At 43.6% G+C, this 23,207-nt stretch overlaps 2 protein-coding genes across 2 annotated transcripts in view; both read left to right on the forward strand.

Annotated features, from left to right (window-relative positions):
* Positions 1 to 23,207, forward strand: part of LOC149340649 (uncharacterized) — a 449,066-nt gene that overhangs the window by 111,889 nt on the left and 313,970 nt on the right. The gene's annotated exons all lie outside the window — the stretch shown is intronic.
* Positions 5,959 to 6,920, forward strand: LOC149340650 (uncharacterized). The gene has a single exon (XM_089551321.1). It carries the CDS (start codon positions 6,000 to 6,002, stop codon positions 6,918 to 6,920), a length of 921 nt encoding a protein of 306 aa, XP_089407447.1. The 5' UTR covers positions 5,959 to 5,999.

The raw sequence follows: 23,207 nt of genomic DNA on the forward strand, positions 1-23,207 counted from the left end.
ATGCCGGCAAATGTGGGTTAGGAATCTGAGTGAGAACTACACTGCAGGTCCGGAATTACTGATTAAACTTCAGCTATACAGTCACGATGCTTTCCAAAAGGGGGAAGGGGGGGGGGGGGGGGGGGGGGCGCTGCGAAAATTATTCAGATCATATGTGCGGGCTGAGGTGTTCTGTGATGAAGATTTGGATGGGCGTGGGGGGGGGGACCTTTTTTTTGCGTACCTGTTATAGCTATGAGCAACTTCTGCGACCTCCTTATTATTTAAGAGTGTTTGCAATTAACACAAAAACTCGACTCCGAAAACTCCTTGTGGTATCCCCTACCTACGGTTTTACTAGTCAGCCGCCAAGCAATTGCAGTCTTTACCTGCCCACTAGTTCAAGCTCAGAAAGAAACGCCGTGCACCTTGGCATCACTCGCTAAGCAACCATTTTTCCCGAAATCTTCGCACAGCTATTGAGGGCTTTCTCAATAAAGTCCAAAAAACTAATCAGGGCAGGAACTGTATCTAAATTATGAAACGTGCTAATAACTTTCACGCCAAAATCTTTCTCCGATGCCACCTTCTGCCATCTTTGACTCCCATTTCTACAGAAAAATTTCTTTTTTTGCTGTGTTAACACACGCGTACGGATTAAAATACAATATATAGCGCTCACGAAGACTGCGGAAACATTGGCTTCACAGCTGCATGAAGCACCTACACATTTGTCACACCAGAAGCAATCTACAGCAATCAAGACTTCAGTGATGTGAACATGAGCGGAAGCGATCAATCTATTAACACTCTAATGGTCGCAGCAGGAGACAGGAACTCTTCAGGCACTAGATGCTCAGTTTCAGCATTTCGAAGTGCTGAACAGAATAAGCAAACTGTGATTCTATCTAGAAAAAAAAAAAGAGGATTTGTACAAGCTAGTCTAAGTAAGTTGCTAAAGAGAGAGCGTGAGGGTGGCCAGTGTGTCTAGCAGTAAGAGGTTGTACGTGGGGTTAGATTTGAGTGAGAGTTAGTGATTAAGTGGAAGAAATAAAAATTTGGCCCTAGAAGTTCTCCTCTTGATTTGGGAGTGCGAAAACCATTAGCTGACATTATATCGGATACAGAACCTGGAACAACTGAAACGCACTGGCCGTCTCTCAATTCAGTCAAGAGTGTTACGATGCATTCCATATAGAGGTCCCGCATAGTGCAAGCACAGTGCTCCAAATAAGTGCTGTATACGTAGGAAGCTACCATACGCTGGAGAATACATGAGCTTCTGCCCGATTAGACAGCCTGTGAAAGGCGCAAGAGGAGGTTTTCTTAAAATGGTGTTCTAGCCATAGCGATTTAACAGCGTGACTACGAGTTATTTCTATTATTGGGTTTCGGTTAACGGCGGTCCGAAATAAAGAATACTGAAGTGGATATTCTTTCCTGAATAAGGGAAGTAAAATAAGTAATTCTGCAAATAGGTACTATGTTCAAATTCTAGCACTAGTTCAGGATACAACCCATTTCGGTGTAATTCGGTTTCATGTGTAATTACAAACAAAAAATTCAATCCAAGATTTAGTAAACATATAGTGGGTAGTACTTACAATGCTCAGGCACCAACAGCTCCACATCCCTCGCGTGATACAACCGAAGGGCAGGTTTTTAGTATGGACCAAAAGAATCAATCTCCTTCACTAACACTAGTCTGAAACGAAAAGTAATTATGTGTCTCAAGGTTGCTTGCTTACCGCGTCTGTTTTCTATTACCATATCCTTTCCAAGTGGTTTAGCTTGAGATTCAGTTCGGAACTGGTCTTTTTGAAGGGATGAAAGCTACAACTCGGTGCAGGCCGGTCAGCTGTCCCTTCTTTTAATTTTCTGCTATGTCCGAGCTCGAGTTATCTGGATTATCCTATTGCGTATCATTCCAGTTTCCTCCTGGAAGTTAGTGGCTCTAAACGGGATGGTGCCTCCGCTATTCCTTCCTTCTTAGCATTTGTTTTTCTTATTTGGGAATATTTTCTTTCCATAATGTCAACATCTCTGGTGCCGTCCAGCAAAGCGAATTCCTGAGAGCCTTCTTCCTTCTTGCAGAGAGCGGCGCAGTCAAAGCTTCTTAACTAAGCGGCTTATCTGCTTCCTTTCCAAACACAAAAGTCACGCGAATTGTGTGCTGGCTGGAAGATTGTCCAGACGCTCGCGCAGCGCCTCAGAAATCCCCGGCTAGTCAGGTGATCCGCTTAACGCCCGGATATGCTTTCAGTCACAGGACTGAGTCGAGTAAGTGGAAGGTGCCTTAGATAGTCGGAAATAGGAAAAATTGAAGTCTTACCCGCACAGGTCTCTAGGAGAGCCGTGTACTCAATATCCGGCCACTTTGTCATTTGTCGGCAAAGCTTGCGCTTGTGATATCGCTTTGCTGCTGCTACACAAGGCAGGTTATGGATACTCGCCTCGAGATACGCCCATCAGGTCCATTCGGCTTGCTGCATTTCAGAGCTGACAAACCTTGTCCCCAAGCGTATGTCTTGAGCTTATGTACACGTGCTTGGGGAGTTTCATCAGTGTAAAGAGCCGCTTCTTTCTTTAGCCTAGTCTTCTTGAATAAGGCGTCGAGCTCCTCCCACATAGTGTCACCCTTCTCTCCAAAATTAGTCTTATTTACTTCCCAGTGTGTCACTTACTTCCCAGACAATTTGTAAAGAAATTTTCGCTCGTTGCCGGAGCTTTGATGAAGCTACCGTAGTCAGATGTGCCATTCAAGTGGGTAGCTCCGCAACAGGAAACATGCCAGGAAGTTAAGCGTTGCTTACAGTCACCGCCCGTGTTTCGACAATTCGACGAAAACACCGAGAGCGAAAATTATAGAGACGCATGCAGCGTGGGCCTAGGCGCCGTTCTTGTACAGAAGCAGCAAGCCCACGAGGGTAATAGCATGCGCCAGTTGTTCTTTGTCAAAGGCTGAGGCCAACTATTCCACGATAGCGAAAGAGTGTCATGCGGTAGTGCGGCTTCATCGAAATTCCCTTAGTCGCTTTGGGACGTTAAACCCGATAAACCAAACCAAACAAAATTCCTTCCGTACTTGTAAGGCATGCCTTTCAAAGTTGTGACTGGCGATCACGCGTGCGCTAGCTCGCCAACTTGAAGGACCTGTCTGACTGTCTCGCTCGATGGAGCTTACTACTCCAAGAGTGTGACGGCACCGTAGTTTATAGGTGCGGACGCAAGCCCTCTGCCGCCGATCGCCTGTCACGAGCCCCTGCCGCAGGTCTACGATTACGACGCCTTACTGTCAGATCCTGCACTTTAGCACTAGAGGAAAGCTAGGACCCCGACCTCCGGTGCCTCATCTAGCACTTGGAAGGCAAAGTTCCTTCAGTCCCCAGACTCTTTCAAGCGGAGATTGTTTTCTTCTAGGTATAAAATGACGTACTTGTGCAGAAGAACTTCCCACCGCTTTGCACCAAACTAAATCGCTTACCGCCTTGCTTTACCAGCAAGTTATCGCCAACCGGAATCCTTTCTGGTTAACATCCCTGCCTCCCCCCTCTCTCTCTCTCTCTCTCTCTCATCGCGAAAAAGTTTTACAGGTTTCACACGATGAGTCGGCAGCTATGCATTCTCGCACCCTCCAGCGTATTCAAGATAATTATTGCTGGCTCCAATTATCTGCTGATGTCGCACGTTATATGAAGATTTGCCGAGATTGCCAGCGGCGAAAGACGCCTCCAACCCGACTGGCAGGATTCTTGAACCAAAATGAACCCTCATCAAGGCTCTTCCAGGAAACCGGCATGGACATTCTTGGCCCTTTCCCGAAGTTAGCATCTGGAAACAAGCAGATCATCGCAGCGATCGGCTACCTGACCCACCACATCGACGCAAAAGGCTTGCCTAAGGGAACAGCAGCAAAAGTTGCCAAACATTTCCTGAGATGCATCCTTCTGAGAGACAGTGCCACCGAAGTGCTCATCACGGACATAACTGCGTTCACGGTGGAGCTGACTCAAGGCTTCCTTCGCGACAGTCAAACAAGCCACTGCAGGACGACTACATACCATCTGCAAAACACCGGACTTACAGAGCGCTTGAACAAGACAGTTGCAGACGTGGCTGCCATCTATGTCGACGCCGAACAGAAGACTTTGGACCTCATTCTGCCTTACGTCGTCTTCGCCTAGAACACCGAGTACAAGAGACCACACAGCTGACGGCTTTTAGGGTCGTCTATGGAAGAGAAGCCACGATCACACTCAACAGCACGCTGCTCAAGCTTACTGAGATAACCTCGACGTTGCCGACCGCCTATATTGCGCCGAACGAGCATGGCGCCTGGCTTCTCACCGCATTAGAGACCGACAGCGCAGCGACATCCGACGCTATAACCTACGCCACAAAAGCCGAGTTCAAACGAAATACAAGAGAGGTGACCGTGTGACGCCCATTCGCCGCCGCGGACTGAGTGAAAAGCTTCCTCGACGCTACTTTGGCCCGTACCAGATCATTCGTCGAAGTGAGATTGACTACGAAGTTGCCCGCGACGGAGAGACACCATCGCAGCGGCGCCACGCACGTCCATAAGTTGTACCTGTTGTACATCTACAGCTTTATTATGCGGGCTAATAGGCACCTTGTTTACATTTTCAGAGATTGTGTTTTGCACTCCGACTGTTTGTTTTTGCCCACATTTCTTGATGTAAGCATCGCGTCAATACTTCTTGAAGTGGGTGATAAGGGCCCAAAGCTTTGTAAGACCATTCCTGAAAGCTGCCGACGCGCTGCTTTATCGCTCTTTTTGTGATGCAATATGCGACTAGATTTATTTCGAAGGATTACACACAGACGGAACCGATTCCTGTTTGTTCCAGACTGTTATAATTATTTTCATGCCACATCTCGAAAGTTGGTTCTCAGCTTTACATTAAGCACGGCCGATAGCAGGGGGCATTCTGTTCGACGACCGCCTAGTACACTCGTTACTATCGCCGTTGCCAGGTCATTAACTCCTTTGTGGGAGCAGGTGCACTCACTAAACAGTGAATTTTGGAAGCCCTTTTCGTGTCTTCTTGATTTCCGGACTGTCATTACCGCTACGTCACAATATATCATTTGGCGTAAGTTTGCACGATAATGCTTAATTTTAAAATTTAACTGCCGTAGAATGTGTCATTCTTTACATTTGTTGATCCCTGGTAGTCCTCATACCACTCCTGGCATAGTGATGCAACGATTAAACGATATGCCACTGAGCTTTGATGGCAGATGATGCCATCTGTTGGGCTTGTGAGACACGCGCTGCTCTTCTTGAGGAACTTCTCCTGCCTAATCATTAATTAAACTGCAACCGTGGGCAGTTTGCTTAGAATCCGGTGGGCAGTTTGTGATAACGTCACAAGAGCTTGTGACGTTAGTGGCACCCCTGGCACCTAGGCGCTTGGCACTTCCAGGTTGCGACGGGACCAGACAGTCACAAGGCTTTCCAGCGGATTAGTAACGATTACAATACAATAAATGAATAAGAAACAATAAGAAACAACAATAAAAAAGCTTATAAGCCCTCAGATAGTTTTTAGAAATGCACAATTGATTATCAGGAAACCTGTGATCATGTACATTGTAAGCAAACGCTGGAGAGCGCCAGCGGAGACAAGCGCAGAAAGACACTGGCAGCGGCAGCGGCACGGGAAAGGCACCATCTTAAGAAGTTTTCCCTGCAATTGCAGATATGAAGTTTTGACATCGACTACAACCGTCTGCGTGCACGTGTGCTGGTTGCTGCGGAAGATAACGTCATCCAGGACTGCATCGCTACCGGCCAGCGGACACGCCCACCCATCGGACGAGGCTATAAAGAAAGCCCAGAGACCTGCGGCTGTCACACTGGCAGCGGTAGCGGCACGGGAAAGGCACCATCTTAAGAAGTTTTCTCTGCAATTGCAGGTTAGTTGCTGGTCTGTTAATATATTTTCCCGCTGTCTTCTTTTACTGCTGCTGCTGCTGCTGCCAGAAGTGTCGCTATGCCCCTTGATGAACAGTGTGGGTCATGTGATATGCAACTCGAGGAACTTGATTCCAAAATCGACTGTAGTGACTGTAGATCTGTCTATCACACGGGAAAATGTGCAGGAATTTCAGATGCTACTATCAAGTCAAAAGGGGAGCAGTATCGCAGTGCGTGGCGTTGCTCAAATTGCAGGCGTTCGAAAGGTCGTGCTCCACAACTCGATAGATCCAGCATTGATACGGATGACCAAGATGTTCGTGCACTGCTGAAATCAATCAATGAAAAGCTGGAGTACCTTTTACCGCTAAAAGAAACAGTTGACAGCGTCGAAGACACAGTTCAGTACATGAGTGACCAGTACGATGAGCTTCTAACTCGGATAGAAAAGAACGAACGTGAAGTCAAGGAACTGAAACACAGGGTAGATAAGATTGAGAAGCAAGACGATGAAATAACGCAGCTGAAAAACGAAATGGACTGTTTGGAATGGAGAAGCCGAAAGCTCAACCTTGAATTCCATGGAATTAAAGCAATGAAGGATGAAAACCTGATTGATGAGATAAATAAGCTGGCAACTCTAAACAACCTGCCACAGCTTCAGGAAAGTGACATAGTGTCCACTCATCGCCTGCCCTCAAAGCAAGATAAGATACCTGGCATTATCTGTCGTTTCGCCAAACAATCAGTAAGAGACAAATGGTGGCAAAACAGGAAAACACTGTGCCAAGGAAATGACAGCATTTTTGTGTTAGAAAACCTGACAAAAAGGACACGTACTCTGCTTACCGAAACAAAGCTCTGGGCCAAGACAAATAACTACAAATACGTATGGCACAACAACAACAAGGTCTTGGTCCGGAAAGCTGATGGGCAAAACGCAGTGGTCATTTCCTGCTCTAGTGACCGCGACAAACTTAAGCAACAGATCAGCTGAACACTAAGAACACTATGGCACCTACTCACTCGTATGTATTGCCACACACTTTCAACTATCACTTGGGTACAGCGTTTTCGAAGGCTTTCAAATGTTTTCACTTAAACATACGTTCTTTTACTCGCAAGGAACATGACTTACAACTCTTTTTTGAGCAAACAAAGCAATCCTTTGACGTCATTATGCTGACAGAGACTTGGTGTGTTGACGATGTGAACATCTTTCGGCTTCCATTGTACAATACTTTCTACCTGAATCGATCAACAGGTCGTGGTGGCGGAATATGCACCTTGGTTAAAAAGCCGTCTGCATGTGAAATATTGAACCAGTTTTCAGTAATAACTCATGACTATGAATTTTTATCAGTGATACAAAACAATACTGTTTTCGCTGTTTGCTATCGCCCGCCGAATGGTTCCGTTACATCATTTTTGGAGTTCTTAGAAACTTTTCTCGTCTTTATAAATGAAAACAATTTCAATTTAATTTATGGGGGAGACATTAACATTAACATGATGAAGAATGATTCATCAAAACTTAGGTTAGATACTCTCTTGGAGATGAATGCGTGTTGGAATACTATCAGTCTTCCTACCAGAGTGACCGAGAATCCGTCATCTTTAATTGACGTATTTATTACGAATTTAAGTTCTGAAGTCATTAATGCTGGCGTCTTCGCATCGGATCTCAGTGATCACTTGCCGATATATTTATGTTTCAAGGGTCACGTACGAAACAAGGAAACAAAGACAAACCATTTCATTCAACTAATAACAGATCAGACTCTTTCTATTTTTCGTGAGAAGATAGCTCAGACACGTTGGGATACTGTATACGATCTTAAAGACGCAAATTTGGCTTACGAGGCTTTTTTCAGCTTATTGAAAGAAAGTTATGACATTAGCTTTCCTTCTAAGTGCATTAAACAAAAAAAGAAAATACGTAAACCATGGATTAGTGCAGAGCTATCTGCCAGAATACGGAGAAAGAATGCATTATACAGTGAATTTATAAAGACAAGAGACCCCGAAATATTTCAGGCTTTTAAAAAAATTAGGAATCGCTTAGACAAAGATATAAAAAAGGCCAGGCGAGATTACTATACACTTTCCTTTAATTCACTGGTTCCACGTACGGAACAATGTGGAAAAAACTGAACTCTTTGTTGAATTGCAATATTGCTGAGGAAAGGATACAGAGCTTAAAAATAAATGGTCTTGAGTTAGAGGGAAAAGCACTTGCTGACGCTTTTAACGAACACTTTGTTAAAATTGGAAGTAACAACGCACCAGACAATGATCTTGATGGTATTCCATATAACTCTAGCTCTATATTTTTGTATCCAGTAAATGAGGGAGAGATAATTAGCACAATTCACAGTCTAAATAATAGTACCGCTAAAGATATTGATGGTATCCAAATAAAACCTATCAAATATGTTGCTGACCTTCTCTCTCCTTGTCTTACATATATCTTTAATATCTGTATAAGCGAAGGCACGTTTCCTTGAACGATGCAGATAGCGCGAGTCGCTGCGCTCTTTAAAAAAGGCGATAAAAACGACTTAGGAAACTATCGACCGTTATCAATCCTTCCCGTCTTTTCAAAAGTCTTCGAAAAAGTTATTTTAAAGCGACTATCCGAATTTGAGCAGAAACATTGCCTGCTGACTGATTGCCAGTATGGCTTCCGTAAGGGTTTAGGCACACAACTCGCATTGCTACAACAAAAAGAACACATACTAAATCAGTTTGAAGAAGGAAGACTTGTATTAGGAATTTTTATTGACCTGTCAAAAGCATTTGACTCCATTAGTCATCAACTTTTAATTAAGAAACTCCAACACTATGGCTTTCGTGGTAAAGCCGCATCTCTTATATGCTCCTACTTGGAATTTCGTAGACAAATAGTCGTCATAAACAACCACAGTTCTAACCCATTATCTATTTCAGCAGGCGTCCCACAGGGCAGTATATTAGGACCTTTTTTATTTAATATGTACGTGAATGATATTGTGAATATTGATGCAACCGTGAAATTTATCATGTACGCGGATGATACCAGCATATTATTAACCGGTAAAACTAGTGACGACCTTGTTGATGCTGCTAATTTAACATTAATAAAACTAGACGAATGGACGCGTAAAAACAGCCTGACGTTTAATGCAAACAAAACAAAAGCCGTATTCTTTCGAAGTAAAAACAAAAACCTAACAATACAAAAGTCTATCTACTTAAATGCCACTCCTCTCGAAATAAGTTCCAGTATTAAGACATTAGGTGTTATCTTTCAGCAGAATATGTCATGGGATGTCCACGTGGACAGCATGCTTATTAAGCTGGCACAGGTAATTGGGCTAGTATACCGCAATCGCAATTTACTACCACCAAAAATCTTACTGTTAATTTATAATACCCTATTCTCCTCCCGAATCAATTATTGTCACTTAGTTTGGTCTACGACAACTTACGGAAATTTGCAGAAGCTTCACAAGTTGCAGAAAAGGTTTTTAAGAGTAATAGAAAATCTGCCGTTTTATTCACATACGTATCATCTATTTCCCAAATACAACATAATTCCTGTTACCAAGCTGTTTGATTATATCCTTTGCAAGGCAATTAAGAATGAAAACGCCAGCAACAGTTCATTTCTACATCGTCTAGCCAGGTTACAACAAAACGCTACTACACGCCAGACACGTTACACGGAGCTCTGGAAAGTAAGGACGTTTCGCACAACATACGGCCTACAAACACTACAGAATAAACTACCCCGGTTACTAAATGATTTAAATCAAACATATCCAACTTGAAAAGGTGACGTTCAAAACACTCCGCCGGTATTTCAACATGTACTAGGACACTTCGCTTGCCATTCCTGTTTACTCTGTCACATTGTTGTTTACCCTGACTGTACCGCTTGTCTGTATTCACTTTGATTTGAATTTTATTTGAAGCAAAAATGTGCTTAATTTATCTGTTACTTTCGCTAAACTCATTGCCCTCGCACATGAATGTTCCATTGCTTTTGTAAGTGCTTTCTAGCTTCATTCTAACACATTTTCTGTATAATTTTATGTAGTTCTTATGAGTAATTGTAATTGCAGATGTTTTCATGTTTTGTTCTATTTTCTTTTTGGATGAGACATGCCGTTTCATTGCGCCTATGATGCTGTCAAGTGTATAGGGGGGCCTCCGGCTTTGTCAAGCTGTCGCTTGTGACAGCTTTTACTGCGGGTCTCCCGCGCCATGTATTCATTTGGCGCAAATAAAACCATTATTATTATTATATTATTATTATTATTAATATATTGAAGCAATATGCCTTCTAACACGCAAAGATAGCGTTGCCGTCTAGAAAACATTTCAGAGCTTTAATTGCCAGTTTCTGCAGGGCAGGCACCTGACTTAATACCTTTTAGAGACTGACAGTTCTTTCAACACTGGCGGGGGAGACCTTCTAAAGTGGTGTCGAATTTTTTCCGGTCTGTGCAACTCGATGACAGATCAGTTACGTCCTCCTGGTGGTGCCCACATCCACATCTAGGATGATCTGCACACTGAATTGTAAGTAGAAAATGTTTCCCCTAGGCTGTTCCCAATCGTGAGCGATGAATAAGATTTTCGGCACTTCTGTTTAGTTTTAGTGAGATTGTGAATCCTGAGAAGGGTTCAATTCGGTAAAGGTTAGAAGTTGCATAATTTGGCTCAAATGACATTTTTACTTTCATACCAGCTCGCATTGACAATAAAATAAGACGAATTTCACATCCCGAGAACGGCACTCTAGATGTAGGCCTACACTGTAAAAAAAAATATACCCAAAAGGAAGTAAAAATGGTGGCGGCCACCCTTTTTACTCCATTTGTGAAAACCTTTACTCCATGAGTGGGGAGTAAAAAGGTGGACTGTCCTCTATTTTACTCCCATGAGGGAATAATGGAGTAAAAATGAGGATTCACCAGCATTTACTCCAGTCTAGAAAGGGAGGCAATTGTGCCAAATACTCCACCAGTGCCGAAATGGAGTAAAAAACACCATTTTGCGCAATCCGCCTCGCCGCCTAGCGTCTCGTCTGCTTCTGGTCAGTTGTCGGATAATGGCGGTGAGTGACGACCGCTTGGTTACCATCGTCGCTGGATCCCTGCTGACTTCTGCTCCTTCACGGGTGCCTGCCGAGGTACAAGATATCGACTTGTCGCCGTTATCCGTTACAGTACGTTACATAATTGAATTGTTCCTGTGAAGCCTCCAGTGCTCTGACGATACCTGACTTTCTTTTGTTTGTGTCGCCACCCCGTTACAGCCCCCGCTTAGGCCTAATTCTCACAGGCTTTTTTCAGTGTGGTTCTCGCAATGTGTAGCAGCAGATTATGTGTTGCATGAACATGGAACTGTGATAGAACATAGTGCCAACGCTGAGCTCCTGATTGAGCTCATGAGGCCACATTTTTCCTCAGCGATGTTTAAAATCCAAGCCTTAATGAAGTGAATATGAAAGCAAACACTGCCATTCCAAACTACCATCAGGTGCATTTTCATCTTTTCTGCTCTGGTTTTGGGTCAAATATAGCGTGGTGCACAACCGTGAAAATTACCCAGCGTCTCCTTTTTAGTTTTGAACTACTGATTATAATGTTGCATCCGTTTATCTACGAACATGGCCAACGAAACGAGCTCGTACAGCAAAAGGAGACGACAAGCAGACGGCTCCTGCCGCGTACGCCACCGCTGGGCTAGCAGACGGCGGAAAGAATGCGTGACGCGGGGTCACATTAGGGCAGCGCAGTTTCCCAAGTTGGGTTGCCGGCGGCCGGTACAGCTACTGCCCGTTTCCGCCGCTGTCACTGCTGTAAGAATGAGCCTAAATGAGGATAAATAAACATGACGCCTTGTTTCATCCGTTCGCTCATAACGCGATGTTGATATAACGGAGATTCTTAAGAGGGCTGCGCGCTGATATTGCGTCGGAATAATCAGCAAAGACTTTATTCCGTCTCTTGTTAGGAAAGTTTCGGGATAGGTCCACCAATTGGCGTGAATAAAAGTAGGCTTACAATCAGGCATTTTTGCTGCCTCTTCAACATCCTTTCAATGTACTTGAACTTTTTGAAATAGTGGAGAAATAAGGGGTCTCAAAGTTCAACTCACACTTGGAAAAGGCACCAAGTTGTTGTAGGTACTCAGATGTACACTACTGCCGCTTTTACGTTAAGTAGCGAGCTCATTCCAATTGTGTGCCTCGTGATAAAATATGTCGAGGCGTTGTACGAGTAAATAAAGCATGTTTTCCTGCTTTGCTGGCTGCAACTGCAATCCGCAGCTCCAAAAAAATTTTCGAAAGAGACATCTAGTGCCATGAACCTAGATTGACCTAGCGGCTGTCTGAGAGACTACCACGTGACAGGGGTAACAAATGTCGCGGTGCGCTTCCACGACAGGAAGGGAATTCCAATGAAGAGTGCCTCGCAGTTGAAGCCCTTGTGTAGAGACGCAGAAAGACGTTCCATGGGCGGACCATCCTTTTCTGTTGTCACTTCTTGCTTCGCTCCTTCTTGCCGCTTCTTGTTCTGTTGCCTGCTGTACATACGCCTCAGGGAGGGCAAATCGCAAAATCTGCTCAGCTGTGCAGCTCGTTCCTCTTGGCACCTTTTTTTTCTCCTGCAAAAAAAGAACCTGATCTTGAAAGGCAGTGCGACACTTGTATATTGTAATAGAAGAAAAAAAAAACGCCATCTATACTTTTCTTTCCACCGCAGGGTGGTCCTATCTACCGCAGATGTTAGCGCTTGTCGCTGGGGCTTAGAGACACTCTCTACCGACTAAGAAAGTGTTTCTGTTGGCCAAGTTAAGGAGACAGAATCGTTTTGTTTTGTCTAGCTCTCGGTTTTTTAAAGCTTGAACTAGTCTGTGTTGACCCTGAGTGGTAGTGGCGGATTCAGTGGACAAATACGAGGGCTTGCACAGCTTCAGAACTCTCAGCCAGATCGGCGGGTCTTGTTCTCCTCCAAACGTACCCAGCTCGCGTCGCTTGGCATTCCGAGATGTCTTCTTATGTTATGCCAGTATATTTATTTATTTATTTATTTATTCACGTTGCCTCACAGGCTCCAAGCATGGAGTATTGTGTGAGGGGGGGATTACATAAATAGGGGTAATAACAAGAGCATGCATGACATGATTATATAATGCTGATTGACTGTTAGTACTCATTAAACAGTAAGAACATCATTACACAATGCCAACTGACTGTTAGTACTCACCATAAAACAATAAGAACATCATTACACAATGCCAACTGACTGTTAGTACTCACCATCAAACAATAAGAACATCATTATACAATAGTTATTGACGCGTCAGTAATTAGAAAAAATGGCTGTTATTTCGGTCCTAAAAGAAGCTGGATCACGAATATTGACGATGTGTTGCGGAAGACCATTCCAGTGAACAATAGCCTGCGGCAAAGCGGATGAATTGAATGCAACGGTTTTACCTGAAAGGCGTTGAAAGCTGAGATGGTTGTTTAAACGGCGCGAGGTGCGGTGAGGTTGGGCAAGAGGGAGAGTCGAATGATTAGTGCTATAGACTATTTTGTGAAATAAGCAGACTAGGGCAATTAATCTTCGTGATTGCAAGGTACAAAGAGAGAGCGATAATTTAATGTTTGTGACGCTTGAGTGACGGTCATAGTTTCTGGAGATGAAACGCGCAGCACGATTTTGGACTGATTCAAGGGAGTTAATTAAATAAGCCTGGTGAGGTGACCAAATGGATGACGCATATTCGAGTTGCGGACGAACAAATGTTTGATAGGCGAGCTTACGGGTAGTAGCAGGAGTTCCATGAAGATTCCGTTTTAGGTAGCCTAAGGTCCGGGATGCTTTAGCTGTTATTTTCTGGATATGAGTGGACCAGGACAAGTTACATGAAAAATGGACACCGAGGTATTTGTAAGAAGACACCTGAGAGACTAAGCTTTTATCGAGCATGTAATTGAACGAAGAGTTAGATTTTTTGCGGCTGAATGTCATTCACTTGCATTTTTCAGTGTTAAGTGACATTTGCCATGATGAACACCAAGCGGTTACATGATCGAGGTCCCTTTGAAGTGCAAGATGATCTGCAGGTGATCGGATTTTGCGGTAAATTATGCAGTCATCTGCGAACAAGCGAATGGTTGATGTAATGTTGGATGGCAGATCATTAATGTAAATCAGGAACAGCAACGGGCCCAGGACGCTTCCTTGAGGAACACCAGATAGAACATCGCTAAACGGAGATGAGTGGCCGTTAACAACTGTGAACTGTTTACGAAAAGACAAGAAATTCCTTAGCCATGAGGTAGTTAGTGAGTCTAGGTTGAGGGAAGTAATTTGAGGGAAGTAATTACCTCTCTTAGCAGTTTGAGTAGTGCGAACACACAACACTGCAGTAAACTGCCGCTCTTTCGAACTGCTCTTGTCAGGCGTGCGGCACTCTTATCTTTATAATTGTCTATCACATAAAAGGCAGCTTGGGGTGTTTTTCTAGGTTACCGTATTTTAATGAAATTTATGCTGAAGGTTTCTTGTTCTTAATTAGCTCATTCCACTAAGTCTGCCAGCTATGCGACGCTTCATTCCGACGCTAACCGACAACGCAGTTTTACGTTTCCATAGCCTCAGTTCGGTTGATTACAATGCGCAAAGCTGCATTTTCGAAGTCACGAACATTATGACACGCATGGTGTTTCCAATTGCTTTGGCAGTATTGCACTCACTTGTTGTGCTTTGTTTTTTTGAGCGGTTGTTTCCAAGGAAGGAGAGATGTGAGCGGCTACTGAAGAGAAGAAATGTGAGCGTGCGAAGAACAATGAAATCCAGTTGGGCCATAAATGAGAAGGGCAGAGTGGGGCCTTCTTTAAATGACGAGGCATATCTAAGAGGTTCCCACACACAACGGTCGATCCCTGAGATGCACAACTCACAGAAATTCGCGTGAGGCCATGAGACCGTTTAATTGCATCGTGCGGCTACGCCATGAGCGTTACGGTTGAACAGCGTTTCTCGAGGGCAACTAATGAGTGCCTGCACAGTTCAGCGAGCATAGGAAAGAGCGACACTTGGAGTTTAAGACACGTTGTAGGGGATGGCTATATGTACTGTTTGCGCACCTGCAGTTTTTTAACGTGCGCTGGCATCATGAAGCACAAAGGCCTTTCTGCACTACGCCTCTATGAACATAGGGGCGCCACGGTCGGTATTCAACGTGAGAGCGAACCATCAAGGAAGAGAATCCACTACCAAGTGGTACGGTAAGACCACGCACTGTGGATTTAACTTATAATGTAGTTCAGGCGCTGTGGTTTTTGTCTGAATTAAAAATAAAATAAAGAACGCCAATAAAAATGATCTACCACGCAGGGTGACAAAAATAAGCAACAGGAATATTTGCACGCAGCAAGGAAAGCGCAGAACGGAGAAAATCTTGACATTATTTTAGCGTGTTTTTTTACAAATTTCGTCGTCTTGATCTGTTTCGTAATTTTTTTCTTTCATGACATGAAATGCAATCACAGATAATCTCTTCGCTGTAGACTGCCCATCCACGAGGAAACACGACCCACAGAGAAAGCAGTACTAAATACCCAGACCTCCAGGGTTGTGTTTTCTTACTGATGATAAACTTGGAGCAACAAAAACTAAATAACTACACCATGCAGCTGATAGGATTTTTCAACACATAATGAAATATTCACGATCTACAAACAGCCAAATATGATTGTGCTTTGTGTATTTCCTTTTGCATTTTATTAAGCTATAGGGCCTCGAATAGTATATTTACTATTTCAGTGTTTTTAGACCTGAGGATATATCTAGGCTTCAATGTAAAAAATTTAACGCAAGATTAAGAGATTTACTTCTATGTGCTACAGAAGCAGCTCTTTTCCAGGCGCAGTCATTATTTCGAAAAGCTTGACAAAGGCAGGCAAGTACAACAAAAGTACTGTTTTATGCACTGTACGCGTATGTATTCCTCGTACTCCAGAAGTAGCGACATCAACTTTATGTTTGTATCGTATAGAACTTAACAACAAATAGCAATTTTAGCTCTTTCAAATCCCCTAAAAGTTTTTTCTATTGCCACTGCTGCTCTGGAATCACTGCAATAAGGGGGACCGGCCGCCGCGAACCTGCGACCATTAGAAGACTGTGTTGCCTAGAAATATCTTACGGCTATATTTAACCATTTAGGGGATTTGGCAAAGATTGAAAGCAGCGATATGTCTGCTCCGCTGAGTTATTGTGTCTTCACTGTGGCGAATGAAAAAAATACGTAAGGACAATGTCTCAAGTGCCAAAAGAAAAAGAGTATAGCGATGCTGTACATTTTTTTTTTGGCGTCAAAGGTTTACTAATGTGCACCAATTTTAGACCTCAGAAGGAGATTTTTTTCAGCAATTGTAGAAGTTTTTTACAGACAGTGAGCCAGAGTTTGGTGGGCGCGCAGGCAGCATAATGGCTATTTTTATGGAGAGGTCAGCGCATGCTCTTTAGTGCGTCGTGTCAGTCTGGTGAAATCCTTTTTGTTACAACAGCAAATGACCAAAAATGGCAATTGATCAATTTTTATTGAAGAAATGTGAATTTTTAAAACATTTAATCATACATGCATTGAAATAACATAATTTATTTTTATTGTTTGCTGCCTACCTAAAAACTAAATCGTACCGGACATATATGCTATAACACTGAGCACTACTTTTTTTTCACCGGAACAGCGCGTACTAAGACACGGACACGAAGGGAGACACGACACACACTAGTGCGCGCTGTTCCGGTGAAAATGAGTTACCAACTTGCCCAAGCATCTGTTTTAACTGAGCACTACGACATAACAGGTTGTTTTTTAAAGTTTCTCAGTCAGGTTTAGAGGTTATCGTTGTGAAGCTGAAGTTCGTCAACATTCACCAAGCGCTCGTTCAGTGCATAGCATTTCTTGAGCTTAGCATCAACGCACTACAATACCGGGTGTTTGTTTGAAGGCACAAAATTGACAAAAACAGGGTTATAGAGGTAAAGGAAAGCTTTTGCGACGTAGTAATTCCCGTGTTGGAGAACGTCAACAAAGAGGCCGTTCACGCTAGCTATACTTGATTCCATACATAACACGCAGCGCTGCCAAAGCTAGCACGCCTGTTCGAGTAGGCTATGTTAAAGCTAGCACGCCTGTTCGAGTAGGCTATGTTCACGTACAAAGACTGGTTCGCCATACAACCAAAATGAAGAGAAGCATTTTTCATTGCGGCAAACCTTAAGTAAAGTAGGTGGCACATCTTAGACTTCGTTTTGCCGCCTCTTGCCACAATTTCGTTCTGCGACTGATCGAGACATCAAGAAGCAAGATTTACACACGGCAATATGATACGCAGTTGGTAGGGCGGATCGCTCTAACTGCATCCGCACCCCAAAAGAATTTCGTTTGGCGCATGATGGCCTTAGCTGCCTATGTGCCATTAAACCCAACAAAACACAAAGCAAAACAATTTCATGCTTAGTGAAAATTATAGCCAGAGGGCCTGAACACTGAGCGCCTCAAAGCTTCGACTATTATTTTCAATGCCCCCACCTCGTTTCACACCGCTCACCAAACCTTCGAGAAGAAAGAATGATACCTGGTGGAGTGATAACGTTTCGCGAGCTCACCTCTTCAGCAGCCTGCTATGCTTGAAAGGAGTAAAGTGACAAACTATACATTAATTGCTAACTTTTCCAGATAGGTATCTGATTGCAACTAGAGATTTGTAGCTGGCTGTTAGTAATGGCTCTATCAGCTTTTAGAATTGAGAAAACGCGATTCTTCTCGCCGTTGTCGCTCAAATAATCTGGGCCGTTTCTCACCCCATTCGAAAACCCTGCGCTTGCGGGAGGGCGCAAAACGAGGTCAATCAAATCACAACACTCCGTGACGCACGTACCACGCCACAATCTTAACCCTGCCCGCGCTGGTGCAGCGAAGTGGCAAGGAGCGGGACTCACTGCAACACGGGCAGGCCTGAGTTTGTCGCGTAGTACGAGGATCACATACCATTGCGATATGACTGACGTCGGTTTCCGCCTCCCGCAAGCGAACGGTTTCCGAATGGCGCGAAAAACGGTCGAAATCAGCTGAGCCACAGGGGCTAGGGTAATCGCGTTTTCGAAATTTCGAAATTATAAAACCTGATATGAAAGTCATTAACGGCCTGCTACAGATATCTAATTACTGTCAACTGCCTATCGGTAATAATTAAAAAGTTATGTATTAGAATTTTGATAATCACTTCTCAAGTTAGCATGATTCGCCTGCTTTTTCACATCAAAAATCTTTAAAACTTTGGGCCTTCTAAAACAACACCTATATATATATATATATATATATATATATGCATAAAGCAATTTAGTTACATTAGTGACACTCGCAACCAGAGCACTTCTAGCCATCTTTTTACGGACCGCTGTCTGGTGTACCATTTAATTGCTGCGTTTTTTGCTGTTTCTGATTAGTGCGCGCTGGAGACTGACAATAACACCAAGCAGCCTCAACGTCACTGCAAAAACCTGTGCGTTTCTATCGATTTTGAATTCCTTGCAGGGCTAACCAGCTACTAACAAACTGGAGAGTGCCAAACAAGAAGCCTGCATCGCATCACCTTTTTTGAAACAAAGCTTTCATTGGCGTAATCCGCTGCTTACAGTCGCAATAACTACAAATGGAGTCTGCTAGGCGGTGGCTTTTTTATTCGCAGTTCGGCCTCACAGTGCGCGCACGAGATTTAGTGAGCCGACCACTAATTATGATTGGCTCCTGCTAACAGATGAGAAAATGAGAATATAGACCTCCTCAAGCGCTCTCCCATTGCATTTTTCTAAATTTTGGCTGGAACTTTCTATGGACCATTTCTGTCTTTAGTACCTAACAGCGGAATCACATTTCTCTTTTTTTCTTTGTAATGTTCTCTGGTAGTTCCTGTAATCCATCGTTCTGGTGCATAGGTGTCTGGAAGCATGCACTACGAGAGGGGTGCTTTATAAACTTGAGTAGAAGGAGATCACAAGAAAGCCGGTGCTTCGAAAGCTGCTCCAAGTCGAGAATCCACGCAGCTCACAGCAGTCGTTTATAAAGATCAACCTCGGCAGAAAGTGTCGCCGTCATGATGCGCATGCTGTTGGCGGAAGGGATAATAGCTGGTGCAGATTGCACCTCGCAAGGCAAGGATTCATTGTAGGATACATTGCAGGATACTCTATTCTTCGCGCTTAGTATGCCCAGAAATATCAAAGTGACCAGGATGCTTCAACCCGCGTCACCAGGATTGAGAGACTTGCCTGAGACAGAATTTCCGCTTGAAAAACCTTGCTCGGCGGCTGAAAGAAGTTCGTTTATGCCGGAAGGGTGCGTTGTCAAACGTAATAGAATACGTGCAGAGGAGATTTATTGTAGAAAAGTAGGTTAAATGGGCAAAGGGTGGCAGCTGCAGTTTTTGGCATTACTCATTGCCAGGTACACGTAATAGTGCTGAAGATAGCATGACCCAAGATGAGGTACGCATACCTGTATAGGCTGTTTGGGTTGTACCACTGTTTTTTTGAGCAATTTCAGCACACACGGGACCATGTAGGACAACATGAAGAGCTTGTGCAGTTCGGAAACTTTCCAGTTCACTAAGCTCCAGGGTGTCAGGCCGGCACCGCAAAACAAGATTTTTCCCGTTGTTTTAAAACTGTATCAGCTTAACATTACTTTCCATGCCTTTGTATAGTTCATTCAGAAGTATTCGTCCGTGATTAACTAAAGCCGCCTTCGTAAGTGTACTGTGAAGGGAGAGATTAACGTCGCAAAGTTTTGTTTGCACCTATCTTTACGACCAGCGCTCCTGCCCAGTACCCTTACTCGGGTGTAACTCCGGCGCGCACACATTGTGGTGTTTTAACCCTTTAATAGACGCATACTGTATGCGCGTCTCACGGACATACTAATGGTAAAATTGCGCTCAGAAAGGCGCTAGAAATAGAAGGACACCACTTCTAAGCCGTTTAGACCATTGGTTATGTAGAAAAAATAAGTACACATTTGTGCCGTTCCCTTCGTTAAAAACATCACTTGTAGTTCGCATCCGTACATAAGTCTTATGGACATATAAGAACACTTCCAATATTATTAAAAAATTGCAGAAGAATAGTTTATAAGTCAGTTTTTAAAATAAAAAGAGGTAAAAGTTACAAAAATTATTCAAAATTTATTTTTCTCGTCAAAATTGGTAGCATCAAACTGACACCCGCGATTCTAAAAGTACGCAGAATGCCAAGAAGACTTATTAGCAAAAAATACCAGGCTGAACGATTTCTTTCATTGTTCGGTACTGCCAAGCTCGCAAAAATATACTACGCTTGTGTACCGTTGTCCGTTTGCCGACACTTAAAGCAAGTGGGACAGCATGAGGCCCGTTGTCCTAAAACTGTCTTAAAATACTACTTACAACTTTCTGGCCACTAAAATTGAGAAATTAATGAGCGGAAAGAGTGTAACCCAATGTATTTCTATAAAGTTGGAGAGGGCTTTCCACTCGGCGGGTAGCGTTATTCGGAAAACCTCTTGCGTGCTTTTGCCTCTCAAGAAGCTTTCTTGAGCTTTTTATTTTCCCCGTACAGAGAAAGAGGCAAGAAACTGAGTAGTGGTTTCTGCTGCTTCATGCTTCCGTGTCGGAAGTATAGTGCTTTCTTGGGGGGGTCACTGCACCCGTTTGTTTTCTTTCCTGGGTCATGGCAGTTGTATGGTCCACTCCTCCACTATGGGCGGTTGTGTTTACGGCATCATATGTTCTACCTCAGACGTCAATCCGGGAACCTTATTGCAGCTCTCTTATCAAAGTTTTCCTATTTGTTAGTCCCGTAGGTGTCAGAGTACAGATTAACTCTTTCCCAACTTCGTGGCACTGTTGTTTACCTAGCTTTCTTGCGACTCCACTGAATAGGAATGAGACGTCGTCAATATTTTACAACGCGAAAGAGGTTTTATTATCCCATGTGAGGTTAGAGGCCGTGATTAGCCTGAAGGACGTGAACGAGTGAACAAAGAGTAAAAAAGAAAAACAAATGAAAAGGCCTCATGAATGGAGCAGCGTGAAAAACTTCGCGTGAAAAACAGTGTGAGAAGCCTAGTTTGTGTGCTTCCCGCTAAAAGTCAGTACAATGCTGTGCGCGGGAAAGCCAGATGCCCCCGCATATCCGAGACAAGGCATATCTTGGTTCGTTGTGAAAACATGAGGATGAATGGTCTCTCTGGAGGCAATGAAAAAGTTTTTGATCGGCAGTAAGAAAGGTGAAAGCGCCGCACAATAATGGCAGGTAATCAGTCCGCACAATAAGAAAGACGGTTGCTCTTTTGTCAAAGTACTTATTAGGACAATATAGCTTGCACGCTCCAAATTGTTTGAATATTCTTCGTCGTATCTTTTTATGATACTTAAACTTCTCGTTGCGTGTTCTCGCCAAAAGGCCAAGTGTTTTGTATAGAGGCTGCCTGGTCAACGCACATCAAGAACGATAAAAAATGGATACAGAAACCAAGATACTTTGTCTTGTGTCCCTTCTAGCCTCTCTGGCGGGAGCCTTGCTCAGAGCACACGGATGCATTACGTTTAATAGCCTCGAGACAGGCCTCAGACATCAAGGCATGCGTGAACTCCACTGCCTACGCAGGCGCCGTTCCCCATTTTGCACCATCATCTGTTATAGATAAGTTCCTAGAGTGATCGCGCACTTATGTAAAAAAAAACTGCGTTAATCTACGTTAAACTAACTAAATCATGTGACCTGAGAGAACGAAAAAAAACGTGCTCAGGATAGTGCGTCCTGCAAATACCGGAACCGTTCCATTATTATTGTTGGCATGGTAGCGTTGACCTCATAGGCTCAGGAGGCAGAAAATAAGATAAGCGAACGTTAGCTCCATGCGTGACTGAGCAGGGAGCAGCGCTTGACTTCGAGCGACAGTTAAGATGCTATTAATGTGCTCGAAACCTCCTCTTCCTGATCGAAGCGGTAGGCTCAACCTGGCTATACCGCCTATAGGCTTCGACGCGTTCTCGTAAATGCCTCAAAGCGCGACTGTGCTTGCCTAGAGCGGACGTCTATGACAGCTAAGGCCCAGTAACAAAATACAATCTTCAAACGTTCCCTGAAAGTAATAGAACTAGCGGTTACCTAACACGTTTCTCTGCGCCAATTTATTCTTTGCAATAGTATCAGCTCGCGCTGAAATTGCAGTACCTGCAGGAAAATATATCACAAAAATAGAACGCATAACTACTTAACAAGCAAAGGTGATATAGAAGAAGCATAACCGGCGACAGTGACGGTTACTTGGATACAAGCCCTAGTTTGGCATTTTCTTTTGTTTCGTCAATATTCATGTTCATGTTCGCAACAGCCATCGTGCTGCGTGCTTCAGAAAACTAAACCGAGTTTACCAGAAAGCAAGTAGCTGATCGGTAGACGTTCTTACAAATAGATGGACTTAAGCTGTGTCATGGACGTTTAGAACAATAAGATTGGACCACGTTTCAGCGGAAGTAGTTAAGCCTACTCCGAACCTTCAAGTCTCAGTTGTTCTGTGTGGGCGATTCATAACCGGTTGTCATCGCCACTAATCACCAGAACTGGGTCGACGGTTAAGATCGCAGTAGACAAGAGATGCGAAGCCGGGAGCTAAAATATGAATCTCTCCTGGAGGTGTGGTAGTTTCGGAAAACACCTATTACATTGTTAATGATAGATTCTGTAAAATTTGTTGTGACAATTTAACGTGCGTCCCAAATTGCCCGTTTCTGATCCCACGCGAGTTGTTGAGCTCTTTTTTAGCTCGAAACGACACTGTGCTCCTTCCTCATTAAGACAAAGTAAGCTGTTACGTCATGAATCAAGAGGTAATCGGCATATGCAAGTATAAAGTTTGGGTGGCAGCCTTCAAGGTTTCTTCAAGCCAAGAACTTTTGTATAAACTCCTTGTGTGTACGAACGAATTAGTGCCATGCAGTGCGTACGCTTTATTTCTGAATGCCTACTGATAGCATAAGCACCAGTCATTGGTTCTAGAGATGGTGAAAAGTGAGCAATCTTTATATGCTTATACTAATTTGGAAGATGTTTGCTGTCTAGGTGACACGTAGAGTTTGGTCAAAATTCATTTCATTTCAGCTTGGTAGAAATCAAAGACAAGCTTGGCTTTTTTCTTATTGTTCAGTATTTTGCATAGGAGGCGG

This window comes from Amblyomma mixtum, chromosome 6 (assembly GCF_055824585.1).
Source record: "Amblyomma mixtum isolate Tamu chromosome 6, ASM5582458v1, whole genome shotgun sequence".
NCBI lineage: Eukaryota > Metazoa > Arthropoda > Arachnida > Ixodida > Ixodidae > Amblyomma > Amblyomma mixtum.

Coding starts and splice junctions, on each gene's coding strand:
- LOC149340650 (XM_089551321.1), top strand. CDS start 6,000: ATGCCCCTTGATGAACAGTGTGGGTCATGTGATATGCAACTCGAGGAA.